The sequence below is a fragment of the Temnothorax nylanderi genome, unplaced genomic scaffold (assembly GCF_030848795.1).
Source record: "Temnothorax nylanderi isolate EJ_2023f unplaced genomic scaffold, tnyl_v1.0 TNYL_tig0240_pilon, whole genome shotgun sequence".
In the NCBI taxonomy this organism is placed as follows: domain Eukaryota; kingdom Metazoa; phylum Arthropoda; class Insecta; order Hymenoptera; family Formicidae; genus Temnothorax; species Temnothorax nylanderi.
Window position 1 is genome coordinate 174,384 of NW_027249302.1, and position 18,671 is coordinate 193,054.

At 38.1% G+C, this 18,671-nt stretch overlaps 1 protein-coding gene across 1 annotated transcript in view; it reads left to right on the forward strand.

Annotated features, from left to right (window-relative positions):
• Positions 1 to 18,670, forward strand: part of LOC139779760 (uncharacterized) — a 152,796-nt gene extending 134,126 nt beyond the window's left edge. The window contains exon 11 of the mRNA XM_071718236.1: positions 16,254 to 18,670. Within this exon, the coding sequence (XP_071574337.1) occupies positions 16,254 to 17,350 (1,097 nt within the window). The 3' untranslated portion in view covers positions 17,351 to 18,670. The remainder of the gene's footprint in view (positions 1 to 16,253) is intronic.
• Position 18,671: the final 1 nt, after the last annotated feature.

The following is an 18,671-nucleotide window of genomic DNA, read 5'->3' on the forward strand; positions in this document are numbered from 1 at the left end:
AACGTTTGGCTCCTGGAATTTTCTTAATAATTGTTGGGCTAGTTGGACATTAGCACCTTCCATGTGTATCAATGGGTGATACCTATTTATAATTGCTCCTGCTATGCGGAAGAAATCACCGAGATTCGTGATATGCGGCATAATATCGTTTGTGCGAAGAACTTGAAGATACTTTTTATATGGCCGTTTCTAGCTTCAATTATCCACCTAGTTTTGGTAACTAAACGTGATTTGTTCGCTGTTCAGTAGAAAATTGACGTTGTCCAGGCTCGAGAATAGATGGCATTTTCACGTGAATTCCCAACGTTTTAAACATAGGTGTAGCATCTCGGTATCCGCGATCAACTACAAGAATGTCTCTATTTTGAAACCATGCTCTCATTGCATCACCATCTCTGGCATACTCATTTCGGAGCATTTCCGCATCATTATTTCTTGAATCTGAAAAATATCGTCTTCGGATTGTGAGTATGTAGCCATCCGGAGCCACAATAAGAGCAGGTTTAACTAAATGGCGACCTTTATGATGACAATAAGATTGTCTCAAGATACGGAAGTTACTGCTTGTTTGAAATATGCGCTCGTTTCGGTAGAAGAGAAGAGAGTATACTGCCATCTGTTGCATGTAGTGCGGTAGTATGTGATTCCGTGAACACACTCAAGGTGGCAGGCCTTGCTTAGCTAGTAACTGTTGTCTTTCGCGCTCACCGCGCACACCGTACTGCGCAACTGTTTCTGATCCACGCGTCTACTGCGTGGAGGGGAGCGCTTGAGAAGGGGAAGTGCTCGCGGGCACGCTGCCCGGCCAACCGCCACTTTCCTGTTTATTCTTGTTCACGAGTTCACGAGTGATCATCGCTGCGTATTTAGTTCTGGCAATCGGCCTTTATGAGCTATATCCGTGATAAAGGAAGGATAATTACTACAATTGCATTCGCACTTTTCTCTATCTGCATCGTTACGGAGAGACTACTTGGAGTGAGACGTAATTACAAGGCATTATTGGACGTTTGGCGATCCATGAGGTTGACGAGCGGCGACCGCCATTACTATTCTCTATCCAGAGAATTGAATCATGCAGAGGATTACATTTAGCATACTGCGAAATAACAGTGATCAGGTAACTCTTAGATTTCTGGGTCAAAACCAATGATCACCTGAATAGATGCTAGACATTCGTCTTGCTTACTTATTCGATCTTTGGTTCCAGAAATCTCGAGAAAACACTGCAGAAGTCTATAATCGTCTCTTGGAGACGTAATGAATTACACGATAGTCCCTTCAGGACTCTGACGTCAGTACTTTTCTTTCTCTGGTTGCAACCACAAATATAATTCAAATAAATTAAAGTCTTTATATTACATTTTTTATTGAATGGCCTTCGCAACATAGTTCCGCATGGCCAAGAGTTTATTACTACAACGAATTAATTTTATATGGACTGACCTTCACAACATAGTTATGCGTAGCTACGCGTTTATTGCAATTCCTTTTTATTGCGAATACTAATGCATATCTATATACTTTATTTCATGTGACAAATGGATTAATGCGTGATAAAACAAGTTCTGTTCAATTATCCTTACGATTTATTACGAAGAAATTATGGGCTATTTTCATATTTATTATCTTACTTATAAATTGATTTCCTTCTCTTGATTAATTATTAATCTTCACAGACTCTGACATTGAGTCAACTCATTATTTCATTAAACTAAAGGAATCTACGCATTATTCCGTATCAAATTTACTTTATAAAATGGTTTATTGTGTCTTTAGGCCAGTCATATTAGACTAATTTAGGGGGTTAACCTTCCGTTTAATCTTCCCAGGTTGCAACCACCATGAATCGCTTCGATTTGAGATGCTCTAAGTGGGATTTATTTTGCTTCGCAAAATTAATGCGCAATAAAAAGTTATTAACAATATTATCAACAAAAAACATGATTTTTTTTATTTTTTCTCAAATATCTCGAAAACTAAGCAAGATAGGGTTACTAACTATACGTACCTTTTTTGTAGAGGGTAAAATTATCTACAATAATGATCTGAACACCATTTATCGTCAAGTAAGTCGTTTAGCTTGCACGCGCCGTCAAAGTCCGAGACTCGGATCTCGAAAACCCTCGATTTCATCGTTTTTTTTATGTTGCGCCGGTGATTTTTTCCGTCATTTAAAATGGAATTAAAAATCTAAAAAAAATCACACATTATCTGAGAACGACAAAGAATACTTTTCATGGTGTAACCGATTTTTTAGACCCTTTTTCTTTAGTTTTTTTTAGCTATGTAAGCAAAAAATTCTGATTTTTTTTAATAGTCTTAGTTTTTCGCTGTTTTCAGGCCTTAGAATTTATTTGAGACGAATTTTATCGTATGCATCTTGTTGTGGTCGAAATTTGCAACAAAAATGGACCCTTGTATTTTTTTCGTACGACGAACGCTGATTTTTTTATTGACACGCAAAGTTATCCAATACTGCGCACAAGTCGGATAATGTTTGTTTTACACCGAAATAATTATTTTTCATTAAAATTTTCGTGATTTTTTTCATTATTATTGAACCATATTGCAAAAAACGGCTTTGCAATATGGTTCAATAATGATGCGAAAAATCACGTAAATTTTAATGAAAAATAATTATTTTAGTGTAAAAAAAGCGTTATCCGACCTGTGCGCAATATTGAATAACTTTACGTGTCAATAAAAAAATCAGCGTTCGTCGTACGAAAAAAATACAAGGGTCCATTTTTATTGCTTTCATCCACAACAAGATGCATACGATAAAATTCGTCTCAAATAAATTCTAAGGCCTGAAAACAGCGAAAAACTAAGACTATTAAAAAAAAATCAAAATTTTTTGCTTACATAGCTAAAAAAAACTAAAGAAAAAGGGTCTAAAAAATCGGTTACACCATGAAAAGTATTCTTTGTCGTTCTCAGATAATGTGTGATTTTTTTTAGATTTTTAATTCCATTTTAAATGACGGAAAAAAATCACCGGCGCAACATCAAAAAAACGATGAAATCGAGGGTTTTCGAGATCCGAGTCTCGGACTTTGACGGCGCGTGCAAGCTAAACGACTGACTTGACGATAAATGGTGTTCAGATCATTATTGTAGATAATTTTACCCTCTACAAAAAAGGTACGTATAGTTAGTAACCCTATCTTGCTTAGTTTTCGAGATATTTGAGAAAAAATAAAAAAAATCATGTTTTTTGTTGATAATATTGTTAATAACTTTTTATTGCGCATTAATTTTGCGAAGCAAAATAAATCCCACTTAGAGCATCTCAAATCGAAGCGATTCATGGTGGTTGCAACCTGGGAAGATTAATTGGAAGGTTCGATGTCTAATATGACTGGCCTACTTGCGCAGTTCTGCATAATATCTAGATATAAGTATGAGATGTTTTCTTATGGTTCTTTTTTTGAAAAGTTACGAAGTCATAGTTTAATAAAAGCAGACACAACTTATCAGTTGAAAATTACTACAGATGTTATTCAATCAAAATTATCTATCTTAAGAATTAAGAAGATAAATCTCTTCAAATACAAGCAGATTTTCATACAACAGTTGGTATTTCTTTTATTAAAAGGACTATAACTAATTATTCTGTTTTGTAATGAATTTATTCCTTTATTATGAACATTTGATTATGCTTTTAAACATATGCAGTATACTCAGATTTCTTGTTATCAAGAAATAAAATTGTACGAGATCTCTTTTCATTGTTTGCTACAAAGTGTTTCCTTCTCCGCCATAGTTTCGATTAGAACCTATTCGGGTTTTATACACTGCTCTTATGTAAGCATAGGTGCTATCAATGTAACCAATTACTCTGGGTTCATTGGGTTGTGAATTGTACAGGCCATTAGCAAAATCATTAACGTGTCTTTCAATGAATTCATCTCTCGTTATTGCTTGAAAACCAATATTTTGAGGTACAAATCGTTGCATAAGGGATCCTCTCACTGTTTGAATAGTTAAACTTACGGTTTGTCTGCTAGGATAATGAAAGATGACTTTCAAAAATTCATCACTTAAGCCCTGACGTAGTTTACAGAGAAACAACAGAAGATCTTTTTTCGACATACCTGTAACCCCCTTCTCGCGGTACTGGATCACAAAATGTACATAACTCGCGGAACTGCTCCTTTGATATGGGTGCTATCGATTTAAACTCTTTATCAGTAAAACTATTTTCATCATTATATGAGCAACCGTTCTGACTAACTCTTTGAAATTCTTGCAGAATAATTTGTAACTGCTGTCCACGTATCACATACAGTCTGTTAACAAACTTCAATTCATCCAATAAGTATTGTAACAACAAGCCATTATCATCTAGGTGGTTTCTGCAACATTTAGCTGTCTCAGGTATATAAATATTCCTTGTGACAAAAACATTTACTCAACTGATAATCTCTGTATATTAACATATTGATTACAGATCATACAGGTATAATTAGAGGTTTGTGTCAATACATTCAATCGTAAACAAGTTGGGTCACGCTCAATAGCTTCCATTTCATGAGAGAATAGAACGATTGCAATTAGCGCAAACTCTAGTAAGATCCGTTATATCAAGTGGTAATCGATTATTTGCATCGCGTCTGATAATGGCGATTTCTCGCTTATTCAAGTTATCATCGCCGTCAATTCGTGCTGATTGTGCTGGTCGCACTACGGCATCACACACGTAGTCTATTTCTATTTCTGAATGCCATGATTTTATGGACTTCAGAACATTTATTTTTATTTCTGAATGCTATGATTTTATGGACTTCAGAACATTTAATCGATTCAGAAACCGATTCATTTTTTTTATTATGAGTGACGGGAAGTTGGAGAACGGAATGAAGAAGGATCGATTTTTCTTCTTCAACTCTTAACTGTATTGATGCCAATCACTGTCAAGAGCCGTATAAAGACAACGGATGTATGTGGTATAGTCCAGTATGTGGATTTCTAATGTATGTTAATTATAAAAGTGGACATATAATGTGTATGTATAAGTTTAATATATATTCATTGATACTACAGTTTATATATTAGTATACATGGTATTTAGTATGCAATTAAACAGCTAGACAGTGTGTATTTGGATTTGATATGCACAGATATTAAAAGGTATACCATTCAACATGTATGGAGACAGAATTATATAATGTACAGCAGTTATGCAAGTAGGAATATGTAAAAGTGCATATATAGTAGTTTTTTTTATAAGTACATGATATGATATTATCTAACATGATATGCATGGACATTTGTTAGACATGTTCATATCCTCAAGAGTATTTGTTAGTATTTGGTACAGACTATGCGCAACATCTGATATATACTCCGTCCAGTGAGAGAATATCCTCGGTCTGCGCATAGGCGGCAAAGTGGGGAGAGCGTGACGCATTACTATACGTTAATATGGCACGGAACACAGGTTCGCATATATAAACCTACGTAATTCTACACACACACACACACACACACACACACACACACACACACACACACACACACACACACGCACGCACACACACGCACGCACGCGCACGCACGCACGCACACGCGCGCACGCGCACGCACGCACACGCACGCACGCACACACACACACACACACACACCCACCCACACACCCACACACACACACACACACACCCACACACCCACCCACACACCCACACACACACACACACACACCCACACACACACCCACACACCCACACACACGCCCACACACACCCATACACACACACACACACACACACACACACACACACACACACACACACACTAGACCGAGTGACACATATATCGAGTCGTAAAGCCTATACCTAACATGTCAAATCTGGACCTTCCAGGGCTTATAGCGTGGAAACAGCTCATAGGATCAAGTTGTGCCCATTGAGACATTTGTTCAGAATGACGAGAACTACAACATATCCAAAAATTAGCCAAATCCGCAGAAAGACATTTTTCCCTAAGAATGGTGCGGGGTTCTTTAATGAAATTAGTTTTTTATTTCTTGAAAGTACATATATTGAATATATTGTAAAGAAAATCGTTAAAAAAATATTAATATTTTCGCCTTCAGCGTGTGGTGCCGTGTACCTCCGCCAAAAATTGCTGGCGCTGGTGCTCCGTCCGAACGGGATGTCTAAAAAAAATATGTGCGTGGTTTCCATGCGCGGCAGAAGTGAAACTTCCTAAATGTGAGGAATAGGATAGAGATGAAAAAATAAGACATTTTGACTGAAAAGTGACATATTAATCTATGTTTCCATTTGTTGTAACTCTAGAAACGAAACATCGATGTAAACTAGGCCAAAGTCAAGTTACGCGTTAAAGTGTCTCTATAACACAAGTCGTTTGAATAGCGCATCACCTCACGCAACATACACGCAGAGTCTACGTGATCGTGATGCTCAGATCTGACGATCGGCCGTAACACTCCCGCGCCGAATTGCGCCCATAGTAGAATTTTCACTTTTGTGCGGCTCGGATCTGACGGTTATCCGTAAGTCCTAGTCTACAATAGGTGTTTTAAGCCCTAAGCCCTAAGAAATTGACGTCAATTATTCACAGTCAATTATTCTCCTCAAATTCAACTGTGATTGAACAATTTCTTAAGGCTTAGGGTTTAAAACACCTATTGTAGAACTAACGCTCACGCGCAGAATTGCGCCCATAGTAGAAATTTTACTTCCGTGACGCTCGGATCTGACGGTCATTCGTAACGCTCACACGCCTAATCGCGCCCATAGAAGTTTTTTGTGACGCTCGGATCTGACGGCCGGCCGTAACGCTCCCGCGCCGAATCGCGTGAAACTTATATGGGCACGATTCCGCGCGTGGGCGTTCGGACGACCGTCAGATCCGAGCGTCACGAAAGTGAAAATTCTACTATGGGCGCGATTCTGCGCGTGATCGTTAAATCCGTATTAGACTACGGATTGGGATTGAGATTGGATTGAAATTTAATCAATCAGAATAGAGAAAATGATCTCAAATTTAGTGAACTTTGCTCTGATTGGTCAAATTTCAATCCAATCTCAATCCCAATCCGTAGTCGGGCTTTACGGATGACCGTCAGATCCGAGCGTCACGGAAGTAAATAAAACTTCTATGGACGCGATTCTTCGCGGGAGCGTTATGGCCGATCGTCAGATCCGAGCGTCACGATCACCTAGACTCTGCGTGTATGTTGTGTGAGGTGATGGGTTATTCAAACGACTTATGTAGAGACGCTTTAACGCTAATTTGACTTTGGCCTAGTTTATATCGATATTTCGTTTCTAGAGTCACAACAAATGGAAACAGATTAATATGTCACTTTCCAGTCGAAATGTCTTATTTTTTCATCTCTATCCTATTTCTTACATTTAGGAAGTTTCACTTCTGCCGCGCGTGGAGGCCACGCACATATTTTTTTATAAAATAAGAACGGTATTAAATATTAAAACATATTAGATATTTTTTTGTCAAAGCCATTTTTACATTTAATCACTTGTAACGATACACCCCTATAAAGGCATCATTCCCGGCAGTCATCATCCGGATGCCGTCCGACCGATTTACTGTAACAGGTATAAGCTAGAGTTCTTCTAGTAAAAGTTAGGACACCGTCCGCTAATAATAGAGAACTATAGTGAACGATCGAGAGAGACAGCCTCCCCACTCTTGTACTTTTCACTTGGATGTTATAGCTTTGTCTCACTTCCACTAACTTCTTCCCTATTAATGGCAGACCAATCAGTGGTCATCACGCAGTGTCTTAATTCTTACTAGAGGAACTCGAGGAGCGTCAAGCATCACCGAAGGGAGCTGATCTCCGCCGAGCGCAAGCGCGGCGCCGGGACTCCGTAATTCCACTCCGTTCCGTTTTCACCCTTGGTGCTCGCCTCGCCCAGGGAGTTACCCCCACCAAACCACAGTATATACCATAGCGCAACTCCCTGTCGGCACCTTTGATGTTAGTGTTGGCCAAAATGGAGTGCGCATGCGCGAAATAACCAAGTTGACTAGTAATTCCGTCTGACCTGTCTCACTTGCTCTTCCTTTCTCCGTTCTTCTCTCTCTAGCTCATTTTTGTATTAAATAAAGGACCTCGCACAAAAAGGCTGCGAAATGGCTCCCAGTCGATTTGGCTGAAATTTGAATATGATGTAGTTAATGTTGTCTTGATCAAATGTCTCATAGGGCTGGAAGACCAATAATGGCTAGTTTTTGAGATATTCGACTCCAAACATTGAGAAAATAGATGTTTTAGCGTATGTATATAGCTTTAATATATACGAATTGCATGTGTATTCGTGTGCGCTCGCGCGCATGCAGGTGTGTGCGTATGTGTGTGGGTCGGTAGTTGTGTGTGTGTGTGTGTGTGTGTGTGTGTGTGTGTGTGTGTGTATGTGTGTGCCCTGCTCTCGGCGTAACCCAGGATCAACGACGTGGACGTAGCAGGAAGCTGATCCCTTCGGGGTGTTGGTTTAAAGTGAGTAATCCCCTAGCCTCTCACGTGTGTGTGTGTGTGTGTGTGTATGTGTGTGTGTGTGTATGGGTGTGTGTGTGTGCGTATGCGCGCCCGCGCGGGCGCGCGTGTGGAACTTCTAATTAAGGCACGTGTCTATTCCTTGGAAGTGGTCGGTTGCCTGCATCAGCGACGGTTTGAATTAGTGTAGTTGACGGATATTTTATGTGCTCTTCGTTTCTAGCATAACCCAAATACCACAAAACGCTACATATGTGAGCACAAGTACCCAGTGTACGAGTACCAGACTTGCAGGTACAATAATATCCTAATATTGGTGACAGCTCCTCGTCTATGTTTTCGTCCATACCATCGTCTATCTCATTATCATCGATGGATTTATATGAAATCCAAAGTTGATATTTCGTCGCATTACGAAACCTAGAATAAACTCTCACTCTCAGTAATCCTGGCTGTGGAAGACGGTTTGCATCACGTAACATGTCGATTTGGAATTGCTCATCGTTGTTTCGTTGTACGTTGTCCTGAATGTATGAGGGTGCTAGTTTTATTTGATAAACACCAACCGTTAAATTCTTAAGGTATTCAATGTCTAGCATTGGAAAGTCTATTAACTGCCCCTCATTTATTGGTACCCATCGTTGAGCGTTTTTGGTTCTCAGATTTTGAATCTCAACAAGAGCTTGTACAACGTTCGGTTCTCTCGCTTTTTCGAGCATACGATTAGCTCTTTCTACGTCAGCTCCTTCCATATGGATAGTGGGATGATATCTATTTATGATAGCACCTGCTATTTTACAAAAATCACCAATATTAGGAACATGATGCATCGGTACTGTTTGCTGTAGGAATTTGAATATTAGCTTTAAGTGTCCGTTTCTGTCTTCTACAATCCACCTTTGTTTTGTGACAAGACGGGAGTCATTTGCATCTTCTGTCGTGAGTTGGGCTTCATTTCGTGGAAGAAGTGCTGGCATCTTCCATGTGATGCCCAAACGCCTCAGAAGTTCAATTGCATCCCTATAACCTCTATCAAGTATGACAATATCATCTTCTTGGAACCATCTTAACATCCTTTCGGCGTCTCTATCAAATTCATTTTGCAGTATCGCAGCGTCATTATTGCGACTGTCAGAGAAGTACGGCCCCTGTATATCTAAAATATAACCATTAGGAGCAACTATCAATACTGGTTTGATTAAGTGTCGACCTTTGTGAACGCAATATGACTGTCGAAGAGCTCTGAAATAACTACTTTTCTGTATATATATGTACGTACCATCAATGCATGTAATTACTCTAGGAGTTTGTGGTTCCGAATTATACAACTGATTGGCAAAATCGGTTACATGTCTATCGATATAATATTGTCTCGTTATAGCGTCAAATCCTATATTCTGTGGTACAAAACGAATCATTAAAGATTTTCGCACTGTCTCAACAGCCATACTTGTTGCCTGCCTACTCGAGTAATGAAACATAACTTTGAGAAACTCATCTGACAAACCATGACGAATTTTACATAAGAACATAAGAAGATCCTTTTTATATACATATCTATTACCACCAGGACAAGGAACTGCATCACAAAACGTGAACAATTCTTGGAATTGTTGTTTGTTTATAGGATACAGACATTGAAATTCATTATCCGAAAGATTATCTTCATCCAATATTTTTGTTTGATTTGCCACGCCACGAAGTTCTTGCAAAAAAGCTTGAAGATAATAACCTCTGATTACATAGGGCCTGTTGATGAAATGTAAACCTTGTACAAGCGGCCCGAGAAGCACACCATCGTCGTTCAAATGATGTTGACAAGATCTTACGTTTTCTGGGATAAAAATATTGTGTGAAATGAAAACATCTACTTTACATTTAACTGATAATCTATTCAAATTATCAGTTCTATCACATATAATACAAGTGCTACTTCGTGTCTGTGTTAACACATTTAATCTTAAACAGGCAGGATCTTCCTCCATAGCAACAATCTCGTCACAAATCGATTGATTGCAGTTGGTACATATTTTTGTCATACAAGTTACTTCTAACGCTGGTCTTTGGAAACCATCTCGTCGAATGATAGCAATTTCTCTTTTGGCAGCATTATTATCTCCATCAATTCGAGTCATCATACGGGGCACGAATCTTCCATCGCAAACGTAACAACGTAGAAGATTTCTAAATGCCATTATTGTAAAAGATGTACAATATTACAGTAGGATACGAGTTTTACGAAGCTGTTATGTGTTTCACAATGTACACACTGAAGACTGACAAGAAAATATGCAGAATAAAAGTTTTAAAGACTTAATGTTACATACGTATTAATGTACTTACCAAAATAAACTATATAATAAGACAGAAAGCCAATATCGATTTCAGTCTGAATTTTGCCGTTGTTTAGTATCTTTTATAGTGCTATTCCGCTTCGGGAAACTGTAAAACACGAGACCTGAAAGAAAATCTGGGAGAGCGAATTCGCATCCTTCAAAATGACATACGCGATATAAAAAACATACAGCTGAGCTGCGTTCATCATCATTGGTTTATAAGCTCCGGATTTGAAAATAATTAAGCAGCATGAAAGTCGAACCGAAACACTCGAAGTGTGAAGAAGTTCCACTTACTTCAAGTACTACTTACTTCAAGTACTAGCGCTCTCTGGGCTACTGGGCTAGTTTATTTTGGTAAGTACATTAATACGTATGTAACATTAAGTCTTTAAAACTTTTATTCTGCATATTTTCTTGTCAGTCTTCAGTGTGTACATTGTGAAACACATAACAGCTTCGTAAAACTCGTATCCTACTGTAATATTGTACATCTTTTACAATAATGGCATTTAGAAATCTTCTACGTTGTTACGTTTGCGATGGAAGATTCGTGCCCCGTATGATGACTCGAATTGATGGAGATAATAATGCTGCCAAAAGAGAAATTGCTATCATTCGACGAGATGGTTTCCAAAGACCAGCGTTAGAAGTAACTTGTATGACAAAAATATGTACCAACTGCAATCAATCGATTTGTGACGAGATTGTTGCTATGGAGGAAGATCCTGCCTGTTTAAGATTAAATGTGTTAACACAGACACGAAGTAGCACTTGTATTATATGTGATAGAACTGATAATTTGAATAGATTATCAGTTAAATGTAAAGTAGATGTTTTCATTTCACACAATATTTTTATCCCAGAAAACGTAAGATCTTGTCAACATCATTTGAACGACGATGGTGTGCTTCTCGGGCCGCTTGTACAAGGTTTACATTTCATCAACAGGCCCTATGTAATCAGAGGTTATTATCTTCAAGCTTTTTTGCAAGAACTTCGTGGCGTGGCAAATCAAACAAAAATATTGGATGAAGATAATCTTTCGGATAATGAATTTCAATGTCTGTATCCTATAAACAAACAACAATTCCAAGAATTGTTCACGTTTTGTGATGCAGTTCCTTGTCCTGGTGGTAATAGATATGTATATAAAAAGGATCTTCTTATGTTCTTATGTAAAATTCGTCATGGTTTGTCAGATGAGTTTCTCAAAGTTATGTTTCATTACTCGAGTAGGCAGGCAACAAGTATGGCTGTTGAGACAGTGCGAAAATCTTTAATGATTCGTTTTGTACCACAGAATATAGGATTTGACGCTATAACGAGACAATATTATATCGATAGACATGTAACCGATTTTGCCAATCAGTTGTATAATTCGGAACCACAAACTCCTAGAGTAATTACATGCATTGATGGTACGTACATATATATACAGAAAAGTAGTTATTTCAGAGCTCTTCGACAGTCATATTGCGTTCACAAAGGTCGACACTTAATCAAACCAGTATTGATAGTTGCTCCTAATGGTTATATTTTAGATATACAGGGGCCGTACTTCTCTGACAGTCGCAATAATGACGCTGCGATACTGCAAAATGAATTTGATAGAGACGCCGAAAGGATGTTAAGATGGTTCCAAGAAGATGATATTGTCATACTTGATAGAGGTTATAGGGATGCAATTGAACTTCTGAGGCGTTTGGGCATCACATGGAAGATGCCAGCACTTCTTCCACGAAATGAAGCCCAACTCACGACAGAAGATGCAAATGACTCCCGTCTTGTCACAAAACAAAGGTGGATTGTAGAAGACAGAAACGGACACTTAAAGCTAATATTCAAATTCCTACAGCAAACAGTACCGATGCATCATGTTCCTAATATTGGTGATTTTTGTAAAATAGCAGGTGCTATCATAAATAGATATCATCCCACTATCCATATGGAAGGAGCTGACGTAGAAAGAGCTAATCGTATGCTCGAAAAAGCGAGAGAACCGAACGTTGTACAAGCTCTTGTTGAGATTCAAAATCTGAGAACCAAAAACGCTCAACGATGGGTACCAATAAATGAGGGGCAGTTAATAGACTTTCCAATGCTAGACATTGAATACCTTAAGAATTTAACGGTTGGTGTTTATCAAATAAAACTAGCACCCTCATACATTCAGGACAACGTACAACGAAACAACGATGAGCAATTCCAAATCGACATGTTACGTGATGCAAACCGTCTTCCACAGCCAGGATTACTGAGAGTGAGAGTTTATTCTAGGTTTCGTAATGCGACGAAATATCAACTTTGGATTTCATATAAATCCATCGATGATAATGAGATAGACGATGGTATGGACGAAAACATAGACGAGGAGCTGTCACCAATATTAGGATATTATTGTACCTGCAAGTCTGGTACTCGTACACTGGGTACTTGTGCTCACATATGTAGCGTTTTGTGGTATTTGGGTTATGCTAGAAACGAAGAGCACATAAAATATCCGTCAACTACACTAATTCAAACCGTCGCTGATGCAGGCAACCGACCACTTCCAAGGAATAGACACGTGCCTTAATTAGAAGTTCCACACGCGCGCCCGCGCGGGCGCGCATACGCACACACACACACCCATACACACACACACACACACATACACACACACACACACGTGAGAGGCTAGGGGATTACTCACTTTAAACCAACACCCCGAAGGGATCAGCTTCCTGCTACGTCCACGTCGTTGATCCTGGGTTACGCCGAGAGCAGGGCACACACATACACACACACACACACACACACACACACACACGCACACGCACACGCACACGCACACGCACACGCACACGCACACGCACACGCACACGCACACGCACACGCACACGCACACGCACACGCACACGCACACGCACACGCACACGCACACGCACACGCACACGCACACGCACACGCACACGCACACGCACACGCACACGCACACACACACACACACACACACACACACCCAACTACCGACCCACACACCCAACTACCGACCCACACACATACGCACACACCTGCATGCGCGCGAGCGCACACGAATACACATGCAATTCGTATATATTAAAGCTATATACATACGCTAAAACATCTATTTTCTCAATGTTTGAAGTCGAATATCTCAAAAACTAGCCATTATTGGTCTTCCAGCCCTATGAGACATTTGATCAGGACAACATTAACTACATCATATTCAAATTTCAGCCAAATCGACTGGGAGCCATTTCGCAGCCTTTTTGTGCGAGGTCCTTTAAATTTAATAAAAATAATAAAGATAAATTATTTATAGTGCATTAAAAAATAAGAAAAAAATAGAAAAATGAGAAAAGATATAAAATTATATAAATGTGATTGAATAATATAAATATAAATATAAATATTGTGGCAAAAAATTATTAGAAAATATATGTTATATAACATGAACAACAAGAAAGCAAAATATAATGTTATACACATTATACTTAAGAAAACAATTATAATTATAAAATATTTAATATAAAATAGTTTTATTAAATAAAATTAACGAATAATTTTTATGCATCCAAAATAAAACTGATATGTATTCATGCTTAATTTAAAATGTGATAAATAAAATTTGAATTTTAATACAACAATGTAAAAACTAATATCTTAATAATATCATATTTTAAAATAATTTAAATTTATGTATTCATCCTTTATATTTATATATACAAAGATACACCTGATAATTAATATTAAAAGTTACATGTTTCATTAATGAATAGAACAAAGAAACTACATTTTTAATATATTTCAGTTTCTCGACATAACTGGCAAAGTTTCGTACATCAAATTTCGCACGACGTTTCGGCCCTTGGTTTGGGCCCCGTCTGTCAGTCGGTCGATCGCTTCCGTGCGAACATGTCACGTTCGGCTATAGTTAACTTGTATATATCTTATCACTCGACACACAAGACATCTTTATGATTTTCCTGGAACAACTTCATATTACGGATGTCTTGTGATGTTTTACGACGAGTCTTTTAGATGATTTAGTCACTTGATAAGGGCCCAAACCAAGGGCCGAAACGTCGTGCGAAATTTGATGTACGAAACTTTGCCAGTTATGTCGAAAAACTGAAATATATTTATTTATCACTGGCGAACTACGAAAGCTGTTTATTATTTACATTTTTAATATAAAATAAAATTTTATCTTTATTACAGCACATAAGAAATTACATATATTATATATTACTAAATTGTAGTATTCTTTTCTTTTAATTCCTTTGCTGCTTCAGCTACTTGGTCCGTCTCAATACAGAGACCGTCAGAGAAAGAGAACAAAAAATACATTACATACACTTTATTGTACAATTCTTTCATTGACCTGTATCTCAGCTACTCGATCCAAACCAAAGAAAAAAAGGCAATGAAAATGTAACAAACAATTTTCGTACAATAATGTAGAACAGAAAATACTTAAAATATAAGCAAGGAATATGTTAAACATAATATTAAGCTCCACTACTTTTCCAAGTTTTTTATTCGCATACCTTGATTACTCATCTTTGAGGCATGTAAGAACTTAAACAAAAAAAAAAAAATAATTAGTTATTAGAAATGCCCGAGGAATATATGATGGTAGACACAATAATAGATGTAATAGTGCAGTACTATTAAATACCTTAACCTAGATGACAAGAAAATTTGACTTATGCTAGTCAATTATAATCTTTACTTTTTGTCTTACAAAGTGAGCGTGAGATACGTATAATATAATCGTACAATGACCATAACGCACGTTACAATTAAGAGAGAGCGGATCCTGAGACACTAGCACACTCGCGCATACTTTAACCGCGCCATCTGAGCTGTTGTTGCCTTCCAATAAGTTAAAAATTTTACTAACAGTATTCATGTCTTTACAAATACACATATCACGCGCGCGCGCGCGCGCGCACACACACACACACACACACACACACACACACACACACACACACACACACACACACACACACACACACACACACACACACGCACGCACACACACACACACACACACACACACGCGCGCGCGCGCGCGCGGACATTTGGTAAAAATGTGATTTGTCGACGTTTTAGAACATTCTGAACACATTAGCAGAGAAAACTAAAAAACATTTTTTTTCTTCGATCTTTTCTACCTATATTTCATATATAATTCTTTAAGATTTGGTTGACCAGAACTAGCTTTATACGCAATCAAAGGTCCATATGCGAGGTTTATGAAAACAAAGCTTCCTCTATGAGGAAGCAAAATTATAATTTTTTTTGAGGTTTTGCTATTTATTTTTATTATTTTGTTATATTATTAGTTCTCCAAATAAATGTGTTGATTTTAGAATATATTTATAATACAACTGTTTTTTTATTTTTAGCATCATCGTCAAGTGCCAATAGCTCAATTATCAATCTCGGATCTCCTAAACCTGAAAAACGTCAAGCCAATTCTCCTTTACCACCGCCGCCTGAAACAACTGCAGAGGGATATGCATCTATTGATAAAAAAAATAAAAGTGATGATAGATCGAGATCTTCACTGTCGGCGGGTAAATCGCTTGAGGATATGTATGCGAAGGTGATGAAGAAGAAAAGGGAAATAGAGGATCAGCAGAACGATGCTCATCTAAGCTCTAACAACACTCTACATTCCGAAACAAATACTTATAGAAAACTTAGTCTCATAGAAATCAGCCGAGCGTCATGGTGCAGCCACGAATCTGTGGAAATACAGAAGAAGGAACCCGATCTCGTACATTATTCTACCACTATCAATTCTGTTGCAAACAACTTTCATGCAGAAGGTAACAGTCGCACTTCTTTAAGATTGCCAAAAGTTGATGCGATTGTTCCGTTGCATTTAGAATTTGATCACGAATACGAAGCCGTTAACAATAATCAAAGAAACTCTTTTGCGAGAGTAATCGCAAATTTATCCAATCCGAACTATGAGATGTTACGTCCGCAGTGTTCGCGGGAGAATGACTATCAACCTAATTCGATACCTGTGAAAAATAACACGGACGTATATTCAACACCATTTAAGCATAGACAAGTGAGTAACGCTAGCAACGACGATCCCGGTTATGAGAAGGTGCGATTGCGACAGCGAGATGAATTGGATCAGGACACGGATTCGGAGCCAAATTACGAAAGCATGCCGCATGATACGAACGAGCCGACCTATGCATCCGTTTGTCGTTCTGGTGACAGTGATACGGACCCAAATTACGAGTCTGTGAATCACACCGATCCAAATTATGAAAGTGTGAAATACATGAGTGTCGCGCAGAATGAGGAACCGCCATATGAGCAAGTGAATAATTTCTTGTTAGATGCAAATGCAGACGGTTACGAGAAGGTAAAAAGTAAGAAGAAAACGAATATTGATTACGAAAAAATTAAACTACATAATTCCTTGGAACGAATTAGCAACGGAGGGGATACCGATGATGAGCAATACGTTCAAGTATAAGGCTCTTATTCTGTATTACGAGATATGCATATAATGATCGAACTGCTTAGTGTTCTTTTTGCCGTAATCTCAAGTTTATTTAAAATTGAGGGAACAAAATTCTATCTTATACCTTGCAATGAGTGATTTATAAATAACGTCAAATTGCATTGATATAATAATGAGAATAAGACTGATGAAGACAGACAGTAAAAATAAGCTTATGAATGAAGAGCCCTGTATTACTTTCTAAATTATTTTAAGGTATTACATACCTTTGTTGCACGCAAAAATAACCTGTTTTCAGGAATTTTTTTCTCAGTAAATTACATAGTAATCAATATGCAGAGTTTTTTATTTTATTCGTTATATATTTAAGTGTATGTACATAAAAAATAATTATCTTATAAAACTTAATTATAATTAAGTTTTATAAAAAATTGTAACTTATAGTAAGTTGCGCGCACCAGTGACGCGCGTGCATGGTTCCAGTGTCTGCATGATTTTGCAGTATAGGTTAGTTTGTGTCAGTGCTAAGAGAAGTAATTTGGTGATATATGTATATAAACAGTACATATATAGGCGGAGGAGGGGCTTTGCACCTTCCCCTATAGCAGGGGTGGGAAGGGTGGACTTCAGTTCGTATGGAAAGTTGAAAACTCGAATCGTACAATGCTGTCCAAAGAATCGTCCACTCAAATTAAGGTCACCCCATCCCTGGCTTACAGGGCGAAACGAGATCTATTGTACGGTTCGGGTTTTCAACTTTCCATGCGAACCGAGATCCACCCCTACCCATCTCTGTTGCAGGGGGAGGGGCAAAGCCCCTTCCCCGCCTATATGTGTACTGTTTATACACACATCCCGGGAAAGAAGAATTAGATCTACCAAGATATGACCATATCTGGTTTATCAGATCTGACCAGATCTGCAAATTGTTTCTGTCGGGCCAGATCTGAACAGATATAACTAGATTTGACCAAATATAATTTGATCTGCCGATATATAATTATTTACCGAATGTAGATCCAGATCTGCTCAGATATATTTAAAAATCATGAAGGGATGTAAAATTCTATAAAACTAAATATATATATATATATGAATAATATTATTCATATATAATTATATCTGGACAAATATGGTCAGAGTGCCAAGTGGGCCATTTTTGGTAAGCAGAACTGGCGCTGTGGGATGAACCAAACGCAGAGTTAAGGCGCCCAACTCGACGCTCATGGGACACCATGAAAGGCGTTGGTTGCTTAAGACAGCAGGACGGTGGCCATGGAAGTCGGAATCCGCTAAGGAGTGTGTAACAACTCACCTGCCGAAGCAACTAGCC